The sequence below is a fragment of the Accipiter gentilis genome, chromosome 5, assembly GCF_929443795.1.
Source record: "Accipiter gentilis chromosome 5, bAccGen1.1, whole genome shotgun sequence".
Lineage (NCBI taxonomy): Eukaryota > Metazoa > Chordata > Aves > Accipitriformes > Accipitridae > Astur > Astur gentilis.
In genome coordinates this window covers 43579931-43602876 of record NC_064884.1, presented here as the reverse complement: position 1 = coordinate 43602876, position 22946 = coordinate 43579931, and the positions used below count along the sequence as shown (strand labels likewise).

The 22946-nt window shown below is 44.4% G+C and overlaps 2 protein-coding genes across 8 annotated transcripts in view; both read right to left on the bottom strand.

Annotated features, from left to right (window-relative positions):
• The window catches only part of KANSL1 (KAT8 regulatory NSL complex subunit 1), a 101551-nt gene extending 95013 nt beyond the window's left edge, over nucleotides 1-6538 (bottom strand). Inside the window, exon 1 of the mRNA XM_049800823.1 lies at nucleotides 6307-6538. The gene's annotated coding sequence lies outside the window, so the exon portion shown is untranslated. The remainder of the gene's footprint in view (nucleotides 1-6306) is intronic.
• Nucleotides 6539-13362: 6824 nt separating this feature from the next.
• CDC27 (cell division cycle 27) overlaps nucleotides 13363-22946 on the bottom strand; it is a 33022-nt gene continuing 23438 nt past the window's right edge. For 5 of the 7 annotated variants that reach the window (XM_049800830.1, XM_049800831.1, XM_049800832.1 and 2 more), the window contains 6 exons: nucleotides 22641-22849; nucleotides 21859-21976; nucleotides 20636-20764; nucleotides 18844-18918; nucleotides 16781-16961; nucleotides 13363-14495 (listed from right to left, as the gene is read on the bottom strand). In XM_049800830.1, coding sequence (XP_049656787.1) covers nucleotides 14413-14495; nucleotides 16781-16961; nucleotides 18844-18918; nucleotides 20636-20764; nucleotides 21859-21976; nucleotides 22641-22849 — 795 coding nt within the window. In that variant the 3' untranslated portion in view covers nucleotides 13363-14412. Of the gene's footprint in view, nucleotides 14496-16780; nucleotides 16962-18843; nucleotides 18919-20635; nucleotides 20765-21858; nucleotides 21977-22640; nucleotides 22850-22946 lie in introns of those variants that run through there. The other 2 variants (XM_049800836.1, XM_049800837.1) reach the window with 1 other exon arrangement.

Genomic DNA, 22946 nt, shown 5'->3' with positions numbered 1-22946 from the left:
GTCCTGCAAAGGACAGCAGAGAGACCGATGCTGTTTTTCATGCCCTAGCAGGGAGTTGCAGACCACCAGCTCTGCTCCTGTGCATGCTGTCCCTTGCAGTCACAGTCCTCCGCTCCTAGATGGCCATTCCCCATCCCAACGCTCCAGCTACCCAGTCTCAGCAATTTCCTGCAGAACCTTGAAAAACGAGTCTAAGGACCTTGAACTGGGCTTTAAGTCAATGAGGAAGCAGTGCCAAGGAGGACATCAGGACAGCGTGTTATCAGAAACCCCATATCCAGCACAGAACGGGGTCACACAGAGAATATATTCTATTCTTAAGGGTAACAGAAATAGTGTTTCTGAAAGATGGTCGCATGGTGAACTCAGACACCAGCTTCGTGCCTTCTCCTGATCTGTTTCTCCTCAACACACTTGGACAGCTCTTTAGGAAGCCAGGACACAGGACCCTACGATAGCATACATACCTCTGAATAATTTTTTTTTAATACCTAGAATTCAGTTCAGCTAAAAAGCAGAAGTAGCAACACATGCATTTATATACTGGAACAGAAGAGGGAGGGCAGTCTGTTGTGGACAAGTTAAAAAAAAAAAAAAAGAATTCCTGTGCAATAAAGTTTCTAATCTTTTGTTCCTTCTGCACTGCAGAATTTTCTGGTAATTGAGGCGAGACTAACCAAGAGCTGAGATCTCTAGCTTGACAGTCCGGTACAGATCTGGATCTTCCTGCAGCACAGATGTATCTACAGCTTTCATCAGTCAACCTGATCTGGAGATGATGTAGCAAAAATTGCTGTGCAGTCTAAAATAATACAACTTTGGCCTCTGACACATACCTTTTTATAGCCCTTCCAGTCTCCATTTTCCATTCAAAATAGTGCTGCAACATCTCCTCCAGGTCACCTCACTACTCCTGTATCAGCTACCTTGGCCCATGAGTCCCTGGCACAGCTTCGTTACTACTGTTGAGATGCCCCACATGAACAAGAGGAGGTCTCCCCAGCGAATCCAAATTTTTACAGCACCATCCTTTAAGTCTTTCTTTGAAGTCGCCCTCTTCCGCAAAGCATCAAAAACACACAAACCACAGGGTTCAATATATGGTTGAGTGTTATGTCCTCAACCGCGCATACCTGACCATTACCTCATCTTTCCCACAGAGGTTCATTGCCTCTACTTATTAATCCTCATGACTTGCTTTGATTGTACCTGCCTCGGAAATGTAACAGTCTCTATAAAATAAGTATATGCATAGTTGTACATATAGTTACATTAACAAATATGCTAGGACACACAAAGGGAGACTTTTGAGCCTGCAAAGATGCTAGATCAGTTTGAAAAACATCCTGAAGGTAGAGAAGGCAATAGCCACCAAAGAACACAGCAATGAGACTCCCTACAGACACAACCACAACTTCTGCATCTTCATTTGCAACCTCATTAGACATCCTAACAAAAAGGAGCCAACTGAAATGTCAGTGGCCACAGAGGCTTCAGAATACGCCAAACTTGTCTGGTTTAAAGCTAAATATAGATAAGTTGTAGCAACAACAAGAGACCTTTGCAGTGATCATTGTTCTTCTGATATTCTTCTTCAACGTTAAAGTGTCCAGTGACATTAAGAAAGGTAGTCCTTAGCTGTGACGGGCACAGCACATCCCAGACAGCTATTCTGAAAATGTTCACTAGAAAGGAAAGAAAAAGAGCAAAGCCCTTAAACACAGAGTAGAGCCACACGATGGTAAATAGTGCAGAGGCTGGTAGAGCTAAGCAACCCCGATACCTCCCTGATCAGCGAGGTCTCTATTCTACTAACAAATCCTGAGGTCGAGCTACAAACCTGGATCTTCCCTGGGGACTTCTAGATCGATGGATTAAGTTTTAGTTTGCTTGATATAAACAGGAAATTTATACACTACTCGCTAAAAAAAGCCAAGTGATCCACATAAGAAGTAACACTGCTTGTCTGAAAACCCCCTTGATGATTTAGACCGTCATTTGATACAGACATTCATAATTTCAAGGACAACACACGTTGCTTGTTCTCATGTTGGAGAGTCTAATTTATAGAACATCCATACCTCTCAAGGTCACAGCTCTATTGTTACCCAGGCTAGAGGGGGAAATTATTTTAATCTTCTGTGAAGTTAAGGGGCATTTGTTATTATGACACAGCAATAAGCTATTTTGAATCAATTATGGTTTCAACTGCAAAATGTATTTCTATGGTTTCCATAGGGATGAGAGGCTGGGAACGTAACACTATTTAACAAAGGTAACAAACAAACTTCACCACTGTATTTTTGAGTCCCTGCCAAAGACATCGGTCTCATCATGCCCAAAAGTACTCGAATACTCCACACTGTTGCATCGGACCGACGCACGTTGTACAGAAGAGCCTGACTTCACGAAGTCCTCATGGGAACTTCTATTTGTACCAGTTTGGGGAATACAGTCAAATACTTTCTGAAGAAGAAGGGCAGGCTGAGTACTCACAATAAAGCACCCTGAATTTTTAAGCTGTTAGTCCAGCTGGGGACCAATAGCTAGGTTTTATCAACTTGCTGAGGGTAAAGCATCCAAACCTACATTTAATTGTAACCCCATATCATGTAGGTCCCCATGAACTGCCAACAATATTATCATGTTGTCTTAGATCTATCCAAAACACGTGTATGAAACTGCGTAAGAGGTGCAAGGGTAAGCCTCAGATCCCATCAGCTTTCTTGTGTATTTGCTTAAGAAACACCATGATGACAGCAATTAAGGCAATACTTCTTTACAGAAATCAGTATGTTTTGTGCAGAGTACGCTGTATGATCCCAGACATTTAATGATGCGAGCAGTAAAATAAAATACAAATGAATAGCAGAATAAGTAAGGTGATAGGACACTTTTTAAAAGTTGCATTCCATCCATGTCAGGTTATAGGTAGTTATGTTGGGGGGGAGGGGTGGGAATGTAAAAAGAAAAAGAAAAAAAAAAAAAAAAAAGGAAAGGAGAGGGAAATGTGATCCTCCACTAACCATGGAAAAGCCCTTGTCATAAAACCATGAGACATAGGCTAATTGAGTTTTAGGGGACAACCCTTTCAAATTTCAACACTGAAATACACCTTAGGGGTTCTGTATAGTTACAGCACAGACATGTCACACTTCTGTTCCCACTGCTATGGGTAATGTTCCATTCCATTGTATGACAGACAAACAGGTTAAGGAGTTTCACATAAATAAAAGAATTAGTTCAGAACCCACCAACTGGTAACAAGCAGGGGTATGCTACCAGCAGTACAGGGCTGAGAGGGAGACCAGACTAATACCTGCTGCATAACTCAGCCCTCCCTCCGTCTTCCAGTTGGAAAGTTTTGATGTACTTTCCTTCATCCATGAGCCACGGCTAAGGCTCATAGAATGCCTTCATAGTTTCTACTTGCACCAAATCTTGCACCTCACATTTCCCCTCATGAGTCAACAGCAAACCTGAGACTGTCCAAGGCCAGCCTCCGGTCACTGCTGACACTGGGATGCAAAAGCTCTCCCTCTGCCACAAGCAGGATGAACGCTAGTTTTAAGAGTCTCTGTTAATTCATGTTATAGCCTTCTTTTTCACATGGCTTTCCTCAGATCCACTAACAGAAGAATTAGTTTCTATTTCTGCTGTGGGGCACTCAGAACAATTCTACTGCTGTTTGGATTTCCAGACTCGGGGAAAAAATTACCACTCTATTGGTAGCTGCTCATAATTCAGTTTAATCCTAAACCGGAGCAGCAGTTTAACCAGACTGAAACATAGCCGATAACCAGGATATTAGATTATTTACTCTTTTGGTCACGCTCAGGAGTCACCTAGCATCTTGAGATCAGAGCTGTGCTCCGAGAGCTTCTGTTCCAGAGATAACACAATCTGCAAGCCTCTGAGCCCCCAGCTTCAGGGCTTCACACAAATGCCTCAGTCCCAGCCAAATTCACCTGCCTTCAAACCCTCGGCAATGCAGGCAGACATCAGAGATCATAGGTGGAAAAAGTCAAGTCCCTACGCGCTTTCCTTATTAACGATACTTTCTATGACAAGTCTAGCTTAGAGGAATCGGTGCCCAGACGACCACAGGGAAATGGCAACGAGAGGAATAAGGTAGCGAGTCTCCCGTTTCTGCGACCACCAACACAGCTCAGAGACCTTTGGAGCAGCACAGTCTGCAGATTTTTTTCCTGTGCCCATTAGATGTGAAGAACCAGGCAGACCTTCCTGCTCCTCTGCTCTGAGGAACCCTCCCTCCCCTTTGAGGAGCTGCAGGTAAAGAGATTTATAAAATTTAAGGGCTATAATGGAGTTGCTCTCTTCTATGATGAAAAAGCATTGCAAACTGTGACGATAGTATTAGGCGCTAGAGTTTGAGCGCAAGTCAGGGATACAGGACTCAAAAGCACTCAAATAGGTACTAATCAGAGGCTTAAAGCAATTGGCATAGGAACAGATGACACACTCATACACTCAAAAAAACAAGGTCCAACTAGATCCTCACCACAAGAAGTGAATGCCTCTAAGCAAAAACGCCGAGCGGACGTGACGGCCCGACACGACGACAGTCTGCACATCCTCCTCGGTACACCCTCCAGCAGACTTACGTGTGACAGGCTGCCACAGGCGCGCCTCATTCCTCTCGGCTCCTGCCAGCTTGTGGGAAGCAGAAAGGACCTGGAGTTATCCTCCCACGTGCCCATCCCTGACCCGCTCCGTTGGAGCGAGCGGGTGCCTTCTGTGCCCTCCCAAATCCAAAGCCGGGGTTCTCTCTCCACCAGCCAGGCTGCACAGCGCGGGCACTACCTGCAGCTTTCCCAGCCATCAACAGGAAGATGACACTGTCTCTCTGTTTCACAATGGCTTGAGCACTCTTAAATTTTACCTTTTTACTCCTCCAAGTTTTCCAGACTGAAGCATGAGGCTAACAAGCTCTCATTTGGAATCAGAACAGTTTGTCAGACAGAGCAACATCACTGTTGACTGCTGTAGACCCTCGTTAGTTGGCACACACACTGAAATCGCAGGGCTGACAACACCTTATGGCTACACAAGTACCCACACGGGTGACGAGCTCCACACAGCCACATGCTAAACCCCCATTTAGCCAATACATCAGCGTGCGGCACACTGGAAATAAGGACCAGTTTCCAGAGGAGCTATCTGCTGACTTCCTACCAGTTTCAGCAGGAACTGTAGGAACAGAGACTTGCAAGAAATTTGGTGATAACCTCCAAAACCTGTAACAGGGAGTTTTAATTCCTTTTTTAAAGCCCACATAACAACTTACTGTTATTATGTGTACAAAGGATAAGAGCCTTTACTGTTGTGTTAGCCAACTGGAGATCAGATACCAGAGCAGATTTGTCTAAGGTCAGTGTGAAAGGATTGAGTAAAGATTTTTGGTTTTCCCATTACAAGGGAATTTGTCTAAATTCAGCCTCCATAATTGGCCTAAAGTCAGGCTGCTTTGGCTTGAAGATTTATGAAAAGAAGGAAATACCCTTCCCCTTTAGCGCTTCCCTTTATGTTTTATTCAGCTTCACAGAACTTGATTGCTGTACTTAAGTGCTTAGGACACAATTCTTTACCTGTAATAACATTAGCAAGGCAAGAGGTGACTTTTCAAAACAAGTATCAGCAAACCCTCATCGCCCTCCACTCCAGACCCAGAAGCACTATGGCCGCTTCGCATGTGGGGAAGCCAGAGGCACAGAAACATGAGCATGAAAACCTTTGGTTTTCACGGGACAAAGCCGAGACCGCTCTGACAGGTACACGCAAAACTCTCTTGATATTATAAGTAGATGTATAAGCCAGATTATATCAGCATGTAAAAGGGACCTGATTGATGTAAACCTGGGTTTAAGGATGCATGCAATAAGGGGGGGGGGGGAGGGAAATAAGAGATCTTTCTTTTTCTGGGCAAGTCATACCTTGATGTCTCGATGCTGTTGCATGCAAGGACGGGTAATACCAGGAAATACATACACGCACTCCCAAGAAGAGGCTACACGTCTCTTCGCTACGAACGGGCATCGGCACGGGTTTTGGGGAGAGAAACACCCTGCACACACACGGGATGAATCCACATTTTCAGCCGTATTCCCGAACCTCCATTTTAAAGTTACGCATTCACCAAGAAACTACGTGCAGGGGCTCCAGGCTCATCCCGCACCCTCAGAAACAAAAAAAAACCGCCTGCGAACGCAGCTCAGCCTGGCCACCCCGGCGGTTTGCAAACCCCAAAGCTTAGCCTCGCCAGGTGGGAAGCGGGGGAGACCGTACCTCGCTGGGCATCTTGGCCAGGCCCATCCTCGCCACCTGTGGTCCAGGTGGTCAGCCGGCGGCGCAGGGAGGGCCTCCGGATCCTTCCAGCCTCCGCCGACGCCTGGTAGGTATGCAAGTTTCTTCTTTATTTATTCGAGGAGGTGGAAAAAATCCAGGACCTGAGGAAAGAAAAGGCTGTCACCAAAGGGGGGAGGGGAGGGCACAGCTGGCACAACACACACGACCCCCGTTCTCCCGTACCCCCCCCTTCCTTTTACCTCCATCCCACCCCGGGCCGGCCGGCAGGGACGGGGCCCAGCAGCACCCGCAGGCCGGGCCGGGAGGTTCGGGGGGCCGGGGGGGCTTCTACCCCCAGATCCTTCTAGAAGCCCCCCGGGGCCGGGCCTCTCTTCCCCGGGCTAAAATGGAGGCCCAGGGCGGGAGAAGAGGGGCGGGGAGGGGGTGTGTGTGTGGGGGGGGTCCCCTCTCCTCACGGAGCCGGCCCGGCCCGGCCCCCCCCCGGGCAGCGCGGCGGGGCGGAGCTCTCCCCGACGCCCCGGGCCCTGCGGCCGGCCCGTCCCCCGTCGTCGTCGTCCCCCCAACCTCCTCCTTCCCGCCCCGCGGCGAGCCCCGACCCTCAACTCCCCGGGCGGCCACGGGAGGAACCGCCCGCCCCCCCCTCACAGCCCCGACCGCGGCCCGGCCCCCGCAGCCAAGTTGCGGGACGGCGGCGAGGGGGGGGGGGGGGGGGGGGGCGCACGACTTGGCCTGACGCTGGCCGCGGGTGGTGAGGGAAGGGGGTCAGCGGGCTCCGTTCCGTGCCAGCCCACCCCGAGGTCCCCCCTCCCCGGTTGCGGGGAGAGGGCTTCGCCCCCCCCGCCCCCCCCCCCAAGCAGCCGCCCCGCACCGGCAGCGCCTCGCCCCGCACCTACCTGCGCCGCTCAACCAGCCTTGAAGTGGGGACCTTCCGCCCTCCCCCGCCCCCATTGGTTGAGCGCGGGGCATGGGCCCGCCCCATTGGCCGCCGACGCGTCAGTCAGCGCCGGAGGGGCGGGGCGGAGGGGGGTGATTGATGCGGTACCGCGGCTCGCCCCCCCCCCTCCCCCCTGCCCGGCACCCCCCCGCACCCCCTACCCACCCACGCGCCCCCACACACACACGCCCCGCTCGTCCCCGGGACCCCCCGCCCGGTGCTTCCCTCCCACCCCCCCGCTCCCTCCCGCGTTGACCCCCCGCAGGCCCGGCCCGGCCCGGCCGGGAGGCCCCGGGGCGCTGGGCCGCCTCCCGGGGCAGCCACGGGTCCACGCGGGACCGGCGCGGCGGGTGGGGGGCGGCGGAGGAAGGGAGGGGGGGGGGGAAAGTCGGGGACTCGGAGGGGTGTCCGGCGGGTGACAGGGCACGGCTGACCAGCAGGTAGCACCCGATCGTGACCCATGGGGCGTCCCGCGGGCCACAAGGCCACTCGTGACCCACGGGTGACACGGGGGCTCACGTCCCACAGGTATGGAGGCAGCCCTGGCACACAGGGGACACCGGGCTCCTGTCCCACGGGTGACAGCAGGCCCGTATCCCACAGGTGACACCGGGGCCCGTGTCCCGTAGGTGACTCCGGGCCTACGTCCCACAGGCGACGAGGGCTCCTGCCCCACGAGTGACACCAGGTTTGCGTCCCACGGGTGACAGCGGGGTCCTGTCCCCCGCTTGACACAAGCCCCCGCCCCATGGGTGACACCGGGGCTGCAGGAGGCCCGGCAGCGTGGCCGTGCCTGGGCCGCGTTGTGGCTCCCGTGGGTCCGGCCGACCGAGGTGACCCAGCAGCAGGTCCCTCGTGTCCCCTCGTCAGCCACACGCCGCTGGTCTCGGGGTCCTCTTCAGCGTCACCACCTTCTCCCAGACAAGGAAAACCCTTCCTTCCGCTGGCTTCTCCTTCTGCCTGCTCACGTTGGGGGGATGCAACGGTGGGGGTCTTCATTCGGTTGCTTCCACTGTTGTTTTTTTGGGTTTTTTTTGTCTTTTAGCTTCTATCCCAGTGACGGGGCTGAGTTTAATTCAAATAAAAGGCACGACTCCATGTCCCACAGGCTGAGAATGAGACACGCTCCTTCGCTTTTCGCTGATGGTCCTTCCGTGTGACAAGAGTGGCTGTTTCCCTTTGGGACAGAGGAGCTGTGGAGTGGATGTTTGAGGTGCTCCAAACATGTCAACATCATAGATGACATCCTGATCCTTGATGCCCTGCTCCCCCAGGAATCCCCGGGATGTTTTGTACCGTCGTCAAATATCCCAAACATCTGAATAAAGGTGAGTTCTGCTAGGATGGATCAAAGGAGGAATTTCCCATTTCTGGCTCCTTGGGCAAACCAAGGTGTGTTGGGTTTTAGCTGTCGTTTCTTGCCCGTGCACCTCCCCAAAGTCCAGGTAGGTTCATCCACCAGACGATGCCGATGGTGGGAGAGACTCCGCTACACCCAGAGGCTTTACGTGGGATTAGTTGAACATTGGTAACTCATCCAGCGTGGGGACGCAGGAGACTTCTTTCTCTGTCAGAGGATTACCACACACGTGCTATTAGGTACTGGCAGTCTTTTCAGCAGGTATTTTCAGTTTTAGGACCAAAGACACTTCTGGCCCTACTCAATGTAGCAGCCAAACTCCTCTATATTTTAATTAAAGTTCATAGACAACATACACAGATCAGCCACATTCACCGCCTCCCATGCAGATACCATCCTCTGCTTCCCCAGGGAAAGTGGTTTTCATATGGCAGTTGCAACCAGGCTGTTTTTCCTGGTTATCCAGGAAAATCCAGAACACAACCACATTCTGGAGGCGATGGCCGGTGACGCAGCAGATTGCCTTAACAAAGTGCTTAAAAGCGGGTGCAGTAGATGTGCCGCTCACCCAGCGCAATGGGTCTGAGAGAGAAACACCTGCCAGAAAGTGCCTTTTTCAAACCTGTTGAGACACACGAGAAACCTAAAGAGGCAGAAAGCAGCAAACTAATCCTCTTGTCTTCTTAAGCTCGCTTTCCAAATGTCTTGACAAAAAAGAATTTCTGTTGTTCCGCACATACGTGGATATGAACTGCTGGATTTTGGAACAGGAGGAGATTTTTAACCGATAAAATGTCTGAATGTAAGCATTGTCAGAAAGGAACTTACAGCTCCTTTCTGGATGTGGTTTTCTGGGATATTTTTGATGGAATTGACCTTTGAAAGTGTTTTTTGTTTCTGATCTGGAAGGTGTTTCTGATACCTCCTTTATGGGTACCATTAGGATATTTGAAATCCTTCCCATCCTTTAAGGATGAATAAAATAGTCTGCGCCAGGAGAACAGGTCCAAGATGAGAATGGGTTGGAGCATCACATGAAGGGGGGGCCAGGACCCCCAACCCCTGATGGATGGACCAGAAATGCAACCAAAGCCACGGCTGAGATGTACAGGCACCAGTGGATGCAGGAGCCACCAGTGTCCGTGTTCACCTGTGCCATAAAGCTGCAGAGGCACAGGGGGTGGCCCTGCTGAGCATCACTCCTGCTGAAGGGCTGAGAAACCCAGAAAAGCCCCAAATCAGCCCAATCCTGGGTGAACGTGACAGTTGGTTCTAGAGAGGAGACAATCACTCAGCCCGAGTCCCACATGTCACCCCACCATGCCCGCTCCCCCATTTCTCATCAGTCTCACATCTCTGTTGCAGCTGCCACAGCGGCTCCTCGGTCTCCTTCATCCTCATCTGTCCCATTTCCACCTCCATGGGCTGGTCTGGGTCTGACATTCCCGGTCTGTGGCTTTGCTCAGTGACTCTGCCCAGCTGGATGCGAAAACACAGAGGCTGGAGAGGCATTTGCTGTCTGGGTCTGGTGCTGTGACCCCAGGGAAAGGACCGGGTCCCCTACTGTCACTGCTCAGCTGACTGCCTGCTGCTGTGGGATTTCAAAGCAAGGAGCATCTCCCAGAGTTTATATAGCAGCTGGACTGGAACTAACTGAGAAATCAGGTGCTCCACGGTTTGAAAAGCAGATAGGCAAAAGAAGCAGAGGAAGTCTTATTCTCTGTGTTAATATAATTTTAAACCCTGCTCCTCTGAGGATCAGGAATATAGGGCTTCCTGCCTTAGAAACCCTGTTCTCCTGCTCCATTTAAAAAAAAAATTAACCAGAGCCTGCTCCTGGATCAGGTCTCACTCAAAGTCACTAACTTTGACAGAAGGACAGAAAATAGGGAAATGATGCAGCAGCAAAGTTACTGACGAGCAACACAATGATGCGTGATGCACCAGTAAGCAGCTGTAGGTGCTCATGAAGACCAGGTGCCAGAAACATTCCCAAGCTGGAAATCCTGAGATACCAACAACTCCTCATGTTCGCTGCATTGCTGTGATTCAGACACAGAACCAAGTATTGCAGCTTACAAGTCAAACTTCATTAATGCTTTCCCTTTCTCTGGAGACCTCTAAAGCTCAGCCTACCATTAACAAAGCTTCGTCTCACCGCTAGGAAGCATACAGCCCAAATCACCCATATTTGAGCCAACACAGAGAAACTGCAACCGAGACACAGGAAGAATAACTCGGCTCTCGCTGCCGTGCATAAAGCAGGGCGGGAAGTCGGCTACAGAGCAGAGAATTCGACTACAGGACTGCATTTGTACACACAATCATAACGTCCAGGATTAAAAGAAACATGGGGAAGAAAAAGGGGGGAGGCAACTGACTGTAGGAAAGGGTTGAGTTCAGTGTCACTTTTACAGCCAAACTTGGCTCTCAGAAAAATTACTGGATTAGGCTAATAGAGTGGACAAAAATAAGTACTAAAAGCTTTAATCCAAGATGACTATATGCAGCAAGAGGAATTCCTACACAGCTATGAGCCTCAGCGTTCCTGGCAAGCTTTTCCTCCAGGTCTGAAAGTATAGCAAAGTCTGTAATAATTTCTCTGCTGAGCTGACAACAGTTGCAGCCACAAGCAATGTTATAAACTGTTATGGAAGTCAGAATAAAAAATAATAAAAAAAATCTGCTCCATACCTGGGGGCTTATTGAATCTCATCGAGCTGCAGGATGTAAGCTGATGACAGACACACACATTTTTCAAAACCTCACTGCATGGCCCTAACATCAGGTCTAGCACCCCACACCTCACCCAAAATTCCAGCCCAGGAAGATACATTTGCAGTCCACTTCACTGGAAGCCTGCAGCAGACTCACAGGTGACACCAGGATCACCCGCAGGACAGAAAACAGCCCCCACGAACCCCGAGGTGTGTCCTTAAGCCTCTCTCCAGCTCTGCTGCACTTGCCCACCTCCTGAAGAATGATTCCCAACACTGACCCAAAGGACCTAGGGATAAGCCTGCTTTTAAAAGTAGTTTATTTGGATTTTCCACATCCTTTAATGAATCGCAAATATATTAACAGAAAAGACTTTTTTTTTCTAAGACTGTACAATTTTTGAAATAAAAAGTCAGGAAAAGCAAAAAAAAAAAAGAAAAAGACAAATTACATTGTTTCAATGCAAATAGTACACACCACACCCACACTTTGCATTTTTCCATAGTTTTGTTGTAAGAAAATGACAGTTCCCCAATTCTTTTCAGTGAACACACTTGCTGTAACCTGGCTGCCAGAGTGCCTTCATGCTCACCGTCCTTCTCCCTGCCCCTCTTCAAAGAGAGGAAAATTTTATTGTTTAAATACTAATTTGGTGTATCTATTTAGAAGGTAAAATAGCAGCATGGTCTAAATGTTACTTGAGATTCTTGGGATAAAAGAAAAATCACTTTAAGGTATGATGTACATATAAAGCAAGGAAGAGCTTTAAGTATTAAATCTTCCAGGTAGCATGAACATCCTTTTAACATCCCAGCTGAATTAAGAGCTCTTTCCAGGGTGTTGTTCACAATTTTTAGAGAACAAAAGAAAAAGGAAAAAGCCACCTAACTTCCTAGATCTATGGTCCCCATTTAAACAACAGCATTTGTTATGGAAAAGTCTTGAGAGTTGCACCTGCTTACTCCTGTTTTTTTGCTTAGAAAATAGGACAGGAACCAAATGGAAGCCAATTAACACATGAATTGGTGGCATTCACACAAGTGCTGCCTCCAGACCTTAGGCTGAGGTGCTGCTTAGAAACTCCTCCTTGCGAGGGATGCACTGGGAAGCTGCATATGCTGGGGCTGGATAGGAAAACCAGGCGAGGACAGACACGGGTAACTCAAGAGCGCTGTGCGTGAGCTCTACCGTAGATGCAGGTCAGCTCTCGGGAAAACTTGAACCCCGTCTCTTCCTCAGGGACAACTCATCAGGAAAGGGAATCGGCCCAGAATATCTATCGCCACAAAAAGCAGTGCAAGATTCAGTACGCTCAAGCCAGCTGAGACATGTCATGATTTGCCAGTCAGTCATTCAACCTTCCAGACACAAGCTGATCAGAAGAACGTGGCACAGGCACAATGCTCCTTTAATATATGATCGTTCCTCAGATTTTAGAAATTCCTTTTCACACTGTTAGGGGAGTTTAAGCCTATTTTTCACTGCTTATCTTCCTACTTCAAAAAAAAACCCCAAACCCCAATAATAATAATAATAAAAGAATCAGAGAATTGTACTTTTGCTCAGGAGTTGAGGATTATTTTTTTCAAATGACAAAGGTGTCTGTGTGGCTCATGACCAGAGAGGAGCTGTGACAGAAGATGGGCCTAGTGTAAGATAAGGACAGAATTTAAACAATTGAAGTTCTAAAGGTAACTAGAAGACCCCTAAAACCCAATACATTAAAAAAAAAACCCCAAAGATTAAGACTGATCACAACAAATATGTTGCTATGAAATTTATATCATTCCCAATTTATTATGCACAAATTGCTCTTTAAAACTGCTTATATCATACATTTTCTTTACCATCACTGCATAAAGGGCACCAATTGTTGCCGCAGAAGGCTACAGAGAAAGATCATTTTGGACTCATTAACATGGAGTAGCTTGCTTCTCACAGAAGCAGCCTCGGTAAAAGAAGAAAGCGTTCCTAGAGTGAGAATCTTAAAGAACAGCTTTAAAAAAAACAAAAAAAGGGAGAAAAGACAAATTAATTGCACATTTTTGCATCCTGCTTGAACCACACTTTACAAAACAGTTTTAAAAACAATACTAATCTTAGACAATTATTTGATGTGTTCAACTAATGTTCTGATTGTATTAAGGCTTCCACGGTCTTCCCAGTCTATCTGCTCAGAAACACGCAGTCGCTCTGGATTAAGGGTTTCATGTTTTCACAATACAGTTGTACCTACGTTTCTCTCTTGATTTTGCCCTTTATTAATTTGTATTCTTAAAAGGGGAAGAACAAGTCAAGGGGTGTATGAAAAATGAAGCAACGTGTTGCTGACTTGTTTCTCTGAAGTACAAAGTAAACACTGACCTTTCAGAAACTAGGTGAATAAATTAATTCCTGGTTAGAACATGAAAGCATTTCAGGAAAGCTTTGATTCTGTAATGCGATTCTCCCGTTTTCACTCCTCCAAGTTTGCACTCTAAGTAGGGACACTGGATATTTTACATAGTCTGACACACTCCCAGTCCTGAGCATGTGCATTGTGTTTGTTCACTGGAGACACTGCAGCTTTAAGGTCATTTACATTCCCTGGCATTTAAGTTACACTACAATATGCAAAATTCTTTAACAGCCTGCATTTATCAACACTGTCCTTGAACTTGGAAATGAGGTTCAGCACTCTGCTTACCAAGAAAGAACCAAACTAAGACACATTTCTGGAAAAAGAACAAGACACTGCTTCATTAGTACTATCCCCGCATCTACTGGCTTCGTTACAGCAAACCACAAGTCTTTCTTCCATGATATTTTTCCAGCAAAGGGGAGTCCAAAAATAGCATTTCCTCCTCAGTCACTTTCATAAACATGTAAGAGCCAACTAGTCAGACTCAGTAGCAGCTGAATATTGCACTGCCATTAACTCTGTGTACAGTTTAAGTCTGAGTGGTGTACTCATGGTGTCAGTGGAGAATAATGACAATGCTGGCTCAGTGATGTGAAGACCCAGGATGCGAAGGAAGGGGAGAACACAACAGTACCAGTCACACACTCAAGCTCAGATACTGGCTTTTGGAGGTTAAAATTCATCACTTTCAACTGCGTGGAGCTGTGTGTCATCTGCATCCGTCATGCTGCTCTCTTGGGATTCGTCTGTGCCAACTTTAAAGAAAAAGAAACAGAAAGTAGTCAAACGCTACTGTGCTGCTTCACTACAAAAAGATTCCCACACAATCAACTCCATCATGCCAAAAGCACAGCAGCAATGGGTTTGGGCTTCCCCTCAAAACGCTTCAGAGCCATATGGCTTTTCCCTTTTTTCTTCTAATACACTGACCCCTACACCAGCTTAATGAAGTCTAAATAGATGCATATAGAAAGGAATTAACACAAAATACATATTAACAAAACATGCTGCCTTAGCCATCTTCTGTTAAAAACGTGAAATCTCTGTGACACCTAGTTAGGTACGGAGGATTCCAAAATGGCCTTACGAGCAATTTAACCTTCCTGCTCCTTCAAAACACACCAGCTGCCTGAAATGCTCACATTAGTTACCCACTGTATTAGTACATTGTGATCACTCGATTTGCAATCAAATAACATTCAGTCAGTAGTGTTAGGCAGCCTCTACCTGCTCCCTGCTTCTATGACAAAGAATGCTGCATAAGATACGTGGCAAGAGAACTGCTCTGAGTAACTGCATGCAGACATTTCTGATGCTGAATTACTGTGCTCACCCAGCTCAGATGATGGCTAGCTTAGAGCTTCCAGGAAAACTAGATTCCTACTGTTATTTGAATAAAGACAGCATGCTGTGCGCAGCATACGAGATAAATGTGTACATGCTGAGAGGCTACCCTTAATATTTAACTTCTATACTTGTTAAAATTAGAACAAAGATAAATATCTAATGATGGTTGTTTTTCACACACAGGAATGAGACTTGAGTCTGTTTCCCACCAGTACAAGTGAGCATATTGATTGTAAATTCCCAAATACCAAAGTTGTTTCACATGGAGAAAGGCAGATGTCTTTTACTGCTTTACTGCAAACACTTTATAGGTTTCTGTACAATGGACACAGCCAGTCCCATGCTAGGCAATTCAATGCACAAAATGGCTTACACTAACCAATATATTAAAAACATTCCCCTCCCCCTGCTCCCCGTACTACCTTAATTTCCTTTAGCTTGTCTCATGTATCCTGAAAGAGTTACTCAGCTGAGATTGTGAAACTCTTCCATACTTTATCTGCACAGCCAGGGAAACTGAATTACTTACACCCAGCCTAACACTGTTTTATTTTGTTTATGTTTATTGGGCAGATTAAGGTGTTGGGTTTTCTTCTTTTCATTTTTTTGTTTATTTGTTTCTTGGTTTTGTTTTTTTTTGTGTGTGTGTGTGGTGCTTTTGTGGTTGTTTTTTTGAGGCGTGGGGTGTTTTTTTCTTTTTTACTGCTTAGGTGTCGCTCAACAGTTCAAGTACTCTGTCTCCATCTTCTGGTCAGAAACGGGCTCAGCCCACAGTGAGCCAGTGTTCAAAGTTAGCCCAACTACAATAGCAGGGAAAGAAAAACTCGATGCTTCAAGCAGTGGAATGGAAGGTAAGTTTCCAGTATTAAAAAGCACACTGTAGATAGGATCAACAAAAATCAACATGATATACAGTAGGCAAACATGACAACTTTTTCAGTTGAAGATTTAGAACTGCAGAATGTAGCATATTATCTATCAACAGGAGTCCAAGACCTGCTGTATTTTCTTCTTTGGAGGAAAATAAATTGCTTATTAGTATTTATTTTCTATCACTATTTCAGTCTGCATCAAAGAGGTCAATGTTTATGACTATCCATGCTTCACAGAGCTACCCACGCTTCATGGAGTTTAAGCTCATAATAAAAAGTTAGAGAGAAGAGAATCCCAGGCCATTCCTTTTTGTGGACTATTCCCAAGTAGTATAATGGGAATGCTTTATTTTCTCTTGGTTCAAATGAAACTGCTTCCATGACTGTTTTCAAAAGCCACCTTTTATGTTTAGCAGACCAAATAGTTACCCAACATCCAGTTTGTTCAACTTTTGACAAAGCCTCTACAGACAATTTCAGTTGCCATTCAGTTACCTTGAAATGATTTCATGCTTCTGTGAGGGAAGATTTGTGGCTCTAGAACATCTTGCTCTCCTAGGATACTATTAGCCAACCATGATTTGTATGCATTTACAGTAGCATTATCTCTGTTCTATTCCATCTACAGATTCTAAAGAAATGTCACAATCCTTTATTTCATGCTTACTCTAGGAAGCACATATAGATTCTTCTGAATGAAGAGTCTCTGGAGTTCTTACTTGCTGAGCAGCGAGGTTGAACAGTATGTTTCACTTATTAAACCTGGGAATGTTCCTACCACCTAACGACACCTTGAATGACAAAGGGTTGGAAATACAGACCTGATTCATAGGGGTAACATTCACTGATTTGCTCTTCTTGAGTTATTGGTTCTTCATCATCTGGAAGGTAACGTTTATCAATGGCCTCTTTAATCTGGTTATTGGCTCCTTTGGGATCTAAGTCCATTGCCCATGAGAAATTCATTAGGGCCAAATGTGTTTGACCCAGTTTTTTATAAACCTAAAATAAAAAGCATAAAAGGCTACATTTACATGAAGTTGCTACTTGAAGGTTTGGACAACAAACATACCAAGCCACAGTTAATTGATATTTTATGAAAAGCAACAGAGGGTAGATATGAAAGATTTATTATGCGAGTCCGAAGGGAAACAGCAAATACGTGTAGAAAGAATGAGCAAGTGTTTCTATTTAAGACTCCAAAAAAATTAAACTAGCAGCTTACAGATTAAAAACATAAGGAGGTGGATCTTCAGATATATATTTCAGCTTTGGAACTCTGCAGCAGGGTGGTGTAAAAGCTATTAGTGTACATGGGTTTTTTGGTCTTACCTCTCACCACTCTTTCAATTTCTTGAGTCATTGTAACCCCAAATCTACTTGTGGCTCAGGAAAAGTCCAAAGTCTCAGATTTCTAATGTCAGAGGCCCAGAGAATAGTCTGGGATAGTATCGCCATGTGCACACATTAATCTTACATTCTTCCCTACAGCTCTCATATTGAGGGCTAGCAAAGGCAGGATACACGGTTACACAGATTTTTGATCTGACTCAGTACAGTCGTTCTTACATCCTCAAGTGGCATTTTAAGTGCCATTGGCAGGTGGAGAAAATAATGGGACATTAAGTGACACCTAGCTTTTCCTGCTAAACTGAATGGCAATGTTTTCAAGGCAACACTGTGCTGCAGAATCCAGCCCATATTTTACCTTCTTTGTCACTGTAACTTGCACTGAAGCACTTCTTATCATTAAGGACAGATGACCAAGTAATTTATCTGTGTTAAGCATTTCAACAGCAAAAGAACTTAAGTTTGTCAAGACATGGCAACTCTAACGTCAATTTAGAGGTCCAGCTACTCCTGGACAAATACCAGTCAACAAATTTCAGCACAATTTTTTTTTTTTTTTTTTTAACTGGAGAGAGGTAAAAGAAAAAAAAAAGAAATCTTGCTGATTAAGAGTTATCCAGTACTGTGCTAGAGGTAAGTTTGTTTTGTTGCTTCCTAGTGAACAGAAGAAGAAAGCTGCAGAACTTATTTAAAGCATATTAGCAGAGAAGACGGTGAGGAAGGAGGATTTCTATTACCAGATTTCTTTTCTCTGGCATTAAACACAAAGAAGGTTGGAATGCAAACACAGCTGACAAACTAGTAATACCTTCTCCTGTGCTACCCTACCCTATTAGCCTCGTTAAAGACTCTTCTACACTTTCAAACTGATAACCTTCTACAACTCTTTTAGGGAGGCTGTCAGCTGAAAAGTACATTGGGGCTATTGATGGAGACTTAGGAGTATTCTACAATTACTCCTTGTTCAGCATTTCTGATACAACGCATTAGAATGTGATTCAACATTTTAATGGCTACACGTGCAAATAACCAACACTGCTGACTGATGGATGGACTATCCCTCAAAATTTTAAGGATTTCCACTGATCACATCATTGCTATCATATTGAATCAAGTCTTTAGATAGAGTTCCATCTTCAGGGAAAGATATATGGCTGTGTGCATAACCACTGTATCTCTTTTCAGTGAAGAATCTTTATCAGGATCAATTTCTTGCTTTTTAAAATTAATTATCTTTCAAACTGACAGTGGTGAAATCAAAGCAGGCAAAGAATAACACTGGCTTGGGTTATTTTTTTGTGGTTTGTTTCAAAGAGAGCTGAAGGCTGCTCCAGTAATAACTGTCTTTTGCATTTAAAAGCTGATACATAACAAAGCTGTGAGCAGTAAGCCTTATTTAAAGCTTTAGGAATTTTTAGAATACTGCTCCAAAGAGAAGCAGCTTAGTGACAGGCATCAAATTTTCTCATTAAGCATACATTTCTGCAACAAAGGAAACCAAAAGAACTTATGATCACAGTTAAGTTTTACCTACCTTTCCTATTAAAAAGTAAACAAGAGACTCTTTGGGAACAATCTGTTTCAGTTCTTCAAGTTCTTGTAAAGCAGACTGAAAAGGAAGAAAAAAGAGCTTAGTAAGTACAAGCTAGCAGTCTACAACCAGTTATGACATCACTAAACTATGACTTAGCACCAATGTGGGAAAAAAAAAAAATCCTGGCATTTAACATACAGAATATTCCATCAAGAACAATAGTACAGTCTCACGAGAAGCATCTAAAATTCCTTTTACCTTAGTTTCTCATTTAAAGATCGCAGCATATTATAGCCCCATTATTACAGAACTAAAGCAAGTTTATTGGGCTTTGGTCTCTAACACATCTAACAATTGTGATATAAATTGCCCTAGTCATGCCCAACAAGGCATAATAGGGTAGAAGACAAGAAGCTGACTGTATTTACAGTGGGGACTTCCTTTAGTATACTGAACTTCTGAAAAAGTAAGAAGATTGATGTTATTTTGTGCTGGATGTACTGCTCTCAAATCCATGCTTTTGAAATTTCCTGGGTTTAGATATGTATCTGTGGACTTCTAGAAGTGATGACTGTGTTTATACTAGGCATTTGAAGTCCAAAATATTTAGTGAAACTTGTACTTTACTTTTAAACTAATTTGTTGACACTGGAGCAATTTATTCTGCTGTGACAGCAACCTGGCATTGTTAAGAAATCCTGCCTAAAAACATTTAGTCTGCAGTTAGAAATAAACATTGTATTTAGTTTAAGAAGTTCAATCCAGCCCTCTAGAACTTACTCACATAAAGACAATTTCAAGTTAGGTCTTGTTACATAAATGGAAGTGTAAACCTACATTTATTTACCTAACACTAGACAAATTCATCACACTATCAAAATTGTCTTCGTACTAGTGCTAAAAACCAAAACTTTTCATTAAGTTTTATGTAAACAGTGCAACTTTAGTCTTACAAGTCTCAGCCTGCTAAAGAAAAGAGTCCAAATGTTTTATTTCCTAAAACATCACTTCAGCATGGTCAACAAGTTCCTTAACTAGTGCAGGGGCAATAAGATAGCGGACTACTAGGTTTATTTTTTCATCTTGTATTTATCCTCTGCTTTTAAATTTTGGAAATAATCTACAAATGGGCACTTCATTAAGTCCTTAATCTTACTACATTTGGTTCAGTTATGAATTTTAAAAAAAAGTTCTAAGTAAAGTTTTCCCTTTACATGTGCACACACATTTCTGAAGCAAGGTTTCAAAAACCAGACTGCAGCTTGTCTTCTGTGGCCAAAAATACCAGGCCAGAGGACAACAGTCACTAGAAAGACACTGTGGGAACATCTTCACTCATTCTAAACAGGGTACAGTTCAGCAGGGGATCAGACCAAAATTGCTTAGCTGCTTATTTTACACTTGATACCACAGTCTTTGAAATTTACTGAGCCTTTTTTTAGTAATTTAGTATAAAGTCATGATAATACAGCCACATGTCAGAGACAGCTGCAATAGCTTCCCCTTCTTTCCTTTCTCCAGGATCAGACTAAAATAATGTAAAAAGCATCACCTGTTGGCCCCAGATTTTAACAATCAAAAAATTTAACATAGCTTCCCCCTCAAAGGTGGCACTTGTCAAAGCAAATGCTTCTCATTAGCCTCTACAAGATAGGTCAATGTGCCAGGCTCTTGCTGCAAGCCCTGATGCTGCCCAGTGCTAATCTGTAAACATTTAGTTTCCAGTGCATCCCCATTCCTAGCTACAACAATTTAAAGATAACCTAGGTTGTCTGCATGTACCAAATCTTACCTTGTATTTTTCATTTGCAAATAATACAGAAGCTCTATGGAATTTGCATAGCGGGTTCTTGGGGTCAATGTTAATAGCTTTGTTTAAAGTATCCAAAGCCTTTTCAGATTTTTTCAGTGCATGCTGGACCTATTACAGAAAGGGAGAACAATTTAAAAAGGGAAAATAACAGCTCATTTGCTAGACAAGGACAAATTTTTTTTTTTTTTTTTTTTTTTTTTACACTTATAATCTGTTCCTTTAAAAAAATATTTGTCCAATTCTAGGCCAAGTCTTAACAAGCTTTCTTACAGGAAGAAAACTTCACCTCACCTAATCTCCACCTCAAAATATTCTCCCCACCCAATGGCTTACAGAAATCATTTAACCTTTGGCCAGGAGTGAACTCAATGCCTTTCTCCATATACAAGTGAGAAGCAGTCACTAAACCTGTAGAATTTGACACAACTTTGCTGCCACATAGAAGGCAAACCAATGCCAGCAGGTAACCATCCATCACACTTACACAGCCTTAAGTCACCATCACAAATATCTGAGAACTGCTTCCCAACTTTGTAAGCAAGCATTTGTTAGAGCAAGGCTACTGTTTTCCAAGGACTGCAGTACCAGATGGATAAACGACCAACTTTTCAAATAGCCCTGTCAATTTAATTGAAGGGATGGTGGCTGAAGTACTTGCCTGCTACTTAAGCCACTTTATGCCAAGTGAAGTTTAAGTAGTAAGTTGTCACATCTACAAGTGACTGGAATGAAGGCAATGTGGACATACAGCCAGGGCAAAAATATTGCACTCTGAAAGGTGAGACGGGTGCCTTCGCATTTTACAGAACTGGAAGTGCTGGTCCAAGTGCATGCAATAGCAGTTAAAACCCACTTATTTTCTTATGCATCAAGTAGGAAAAAACTCCTATAAGTACTCTGTTCACATCAGTATCTGTACATAGTCTTGATATTCATATCACTGCTATTCTGGCTGACTCACAAACATGACCTGATAGTATAATTTCATTACTGACTAAAAGTAGTTTGGAGAGAGAGGAGGGTTTCTTTTCTGACACATTAATCCTGTGGTTATTCATTCATATGGCACTTAAGATCCTCCAGCAGGTACTCTGAATTTGTTGGGATTTTTTGCTAAGAATGTTCAGAATGATTTTTCTACTGCTAACAAAGTACAGAAGCAGATTAAAACACAAAGATAGAGTTAAGTGCAATCTACTTACTACTCCAATGTGACACAATAAGACTGAGCTCTGAGGATTGATATCAAGTGCTTTCTGGAAATGCATTTCTGCTAGACTGAATTTTTCCTGTTTGTAATAAATCATTCCCAACCCATACCTGCAAGCAGAAAAACAGTTCTGTTAAGTAAGACTGTATTCTAAGCAAACTAGTCTTTGTCAGTGAATATGACCTGGCAGAAATGGTCTATAGACTTGCCAACCCCATCGAAGGTGGGAAATGATTTCTTGGGGGGGAAAAGGTATATGTAAAACTACCTTGGTTTTTTTTGCTCAGTTGGGTAATTTGAAGAATTGACATGCAATAGGCAAGAAGACTGGCTAAACAGCTACAAAGTAAAAAGCATACAAAAGTTTCTCAAGACTGACTTACACTGGGAGACCTAACTTTTACTGCTTTATATATTTTTTCCACAGAAAAAGCTGTAAGAAACTGTATCCTAAAGTATAAAGGGGCAGATCTCTCATCTCTCCAACTGCAATTGAAGAACAATCAACTAGATGCATAAGGAGTGCTGCACAGAAGAACAAAATAGCTGGGGTAATACAGCCAAGATCTGTGGAAGCCAAAAATGCTTCAATTTTTTGCCCTCCTTGTGGAAGTAACTGTTTAATAAACAGATGAGGCCCACATCTTCTGCAGAAATAGTTTTTTTCTCAGAGAGAAGAGTGGTAGGGAAACAATAGCAGTGGCAGCATACAGAGGATACTTCTCCAAAAGTTCTGTACCATGTGCAATAGGAAGAGGATGAAAGAAAACTTACCATGCATTATAGTGTCTAGGATTGACTCTGATTGCATTTCTAAAACAAGCTAATGCTTTGTCTAGTTCTTCTGTTAACACAAATTCATGCCCCAACAGGGTGTAGGCATAAGCATAGTTTGGATCAACTTGAATGGCTCTCTGGAAGAACTTGATTGCAATGTCATGCTCTCGTTGCAAGCTGAAACAGTTTCCTGCAGCACACCATGCCTAGTAAAGACAGCATTGCAAAATCAGCACACTTTTTACAACTCAGAGTGACTAAGTTCGAGCTGAACAGATTTTTCCATACTGATTTACATAATTA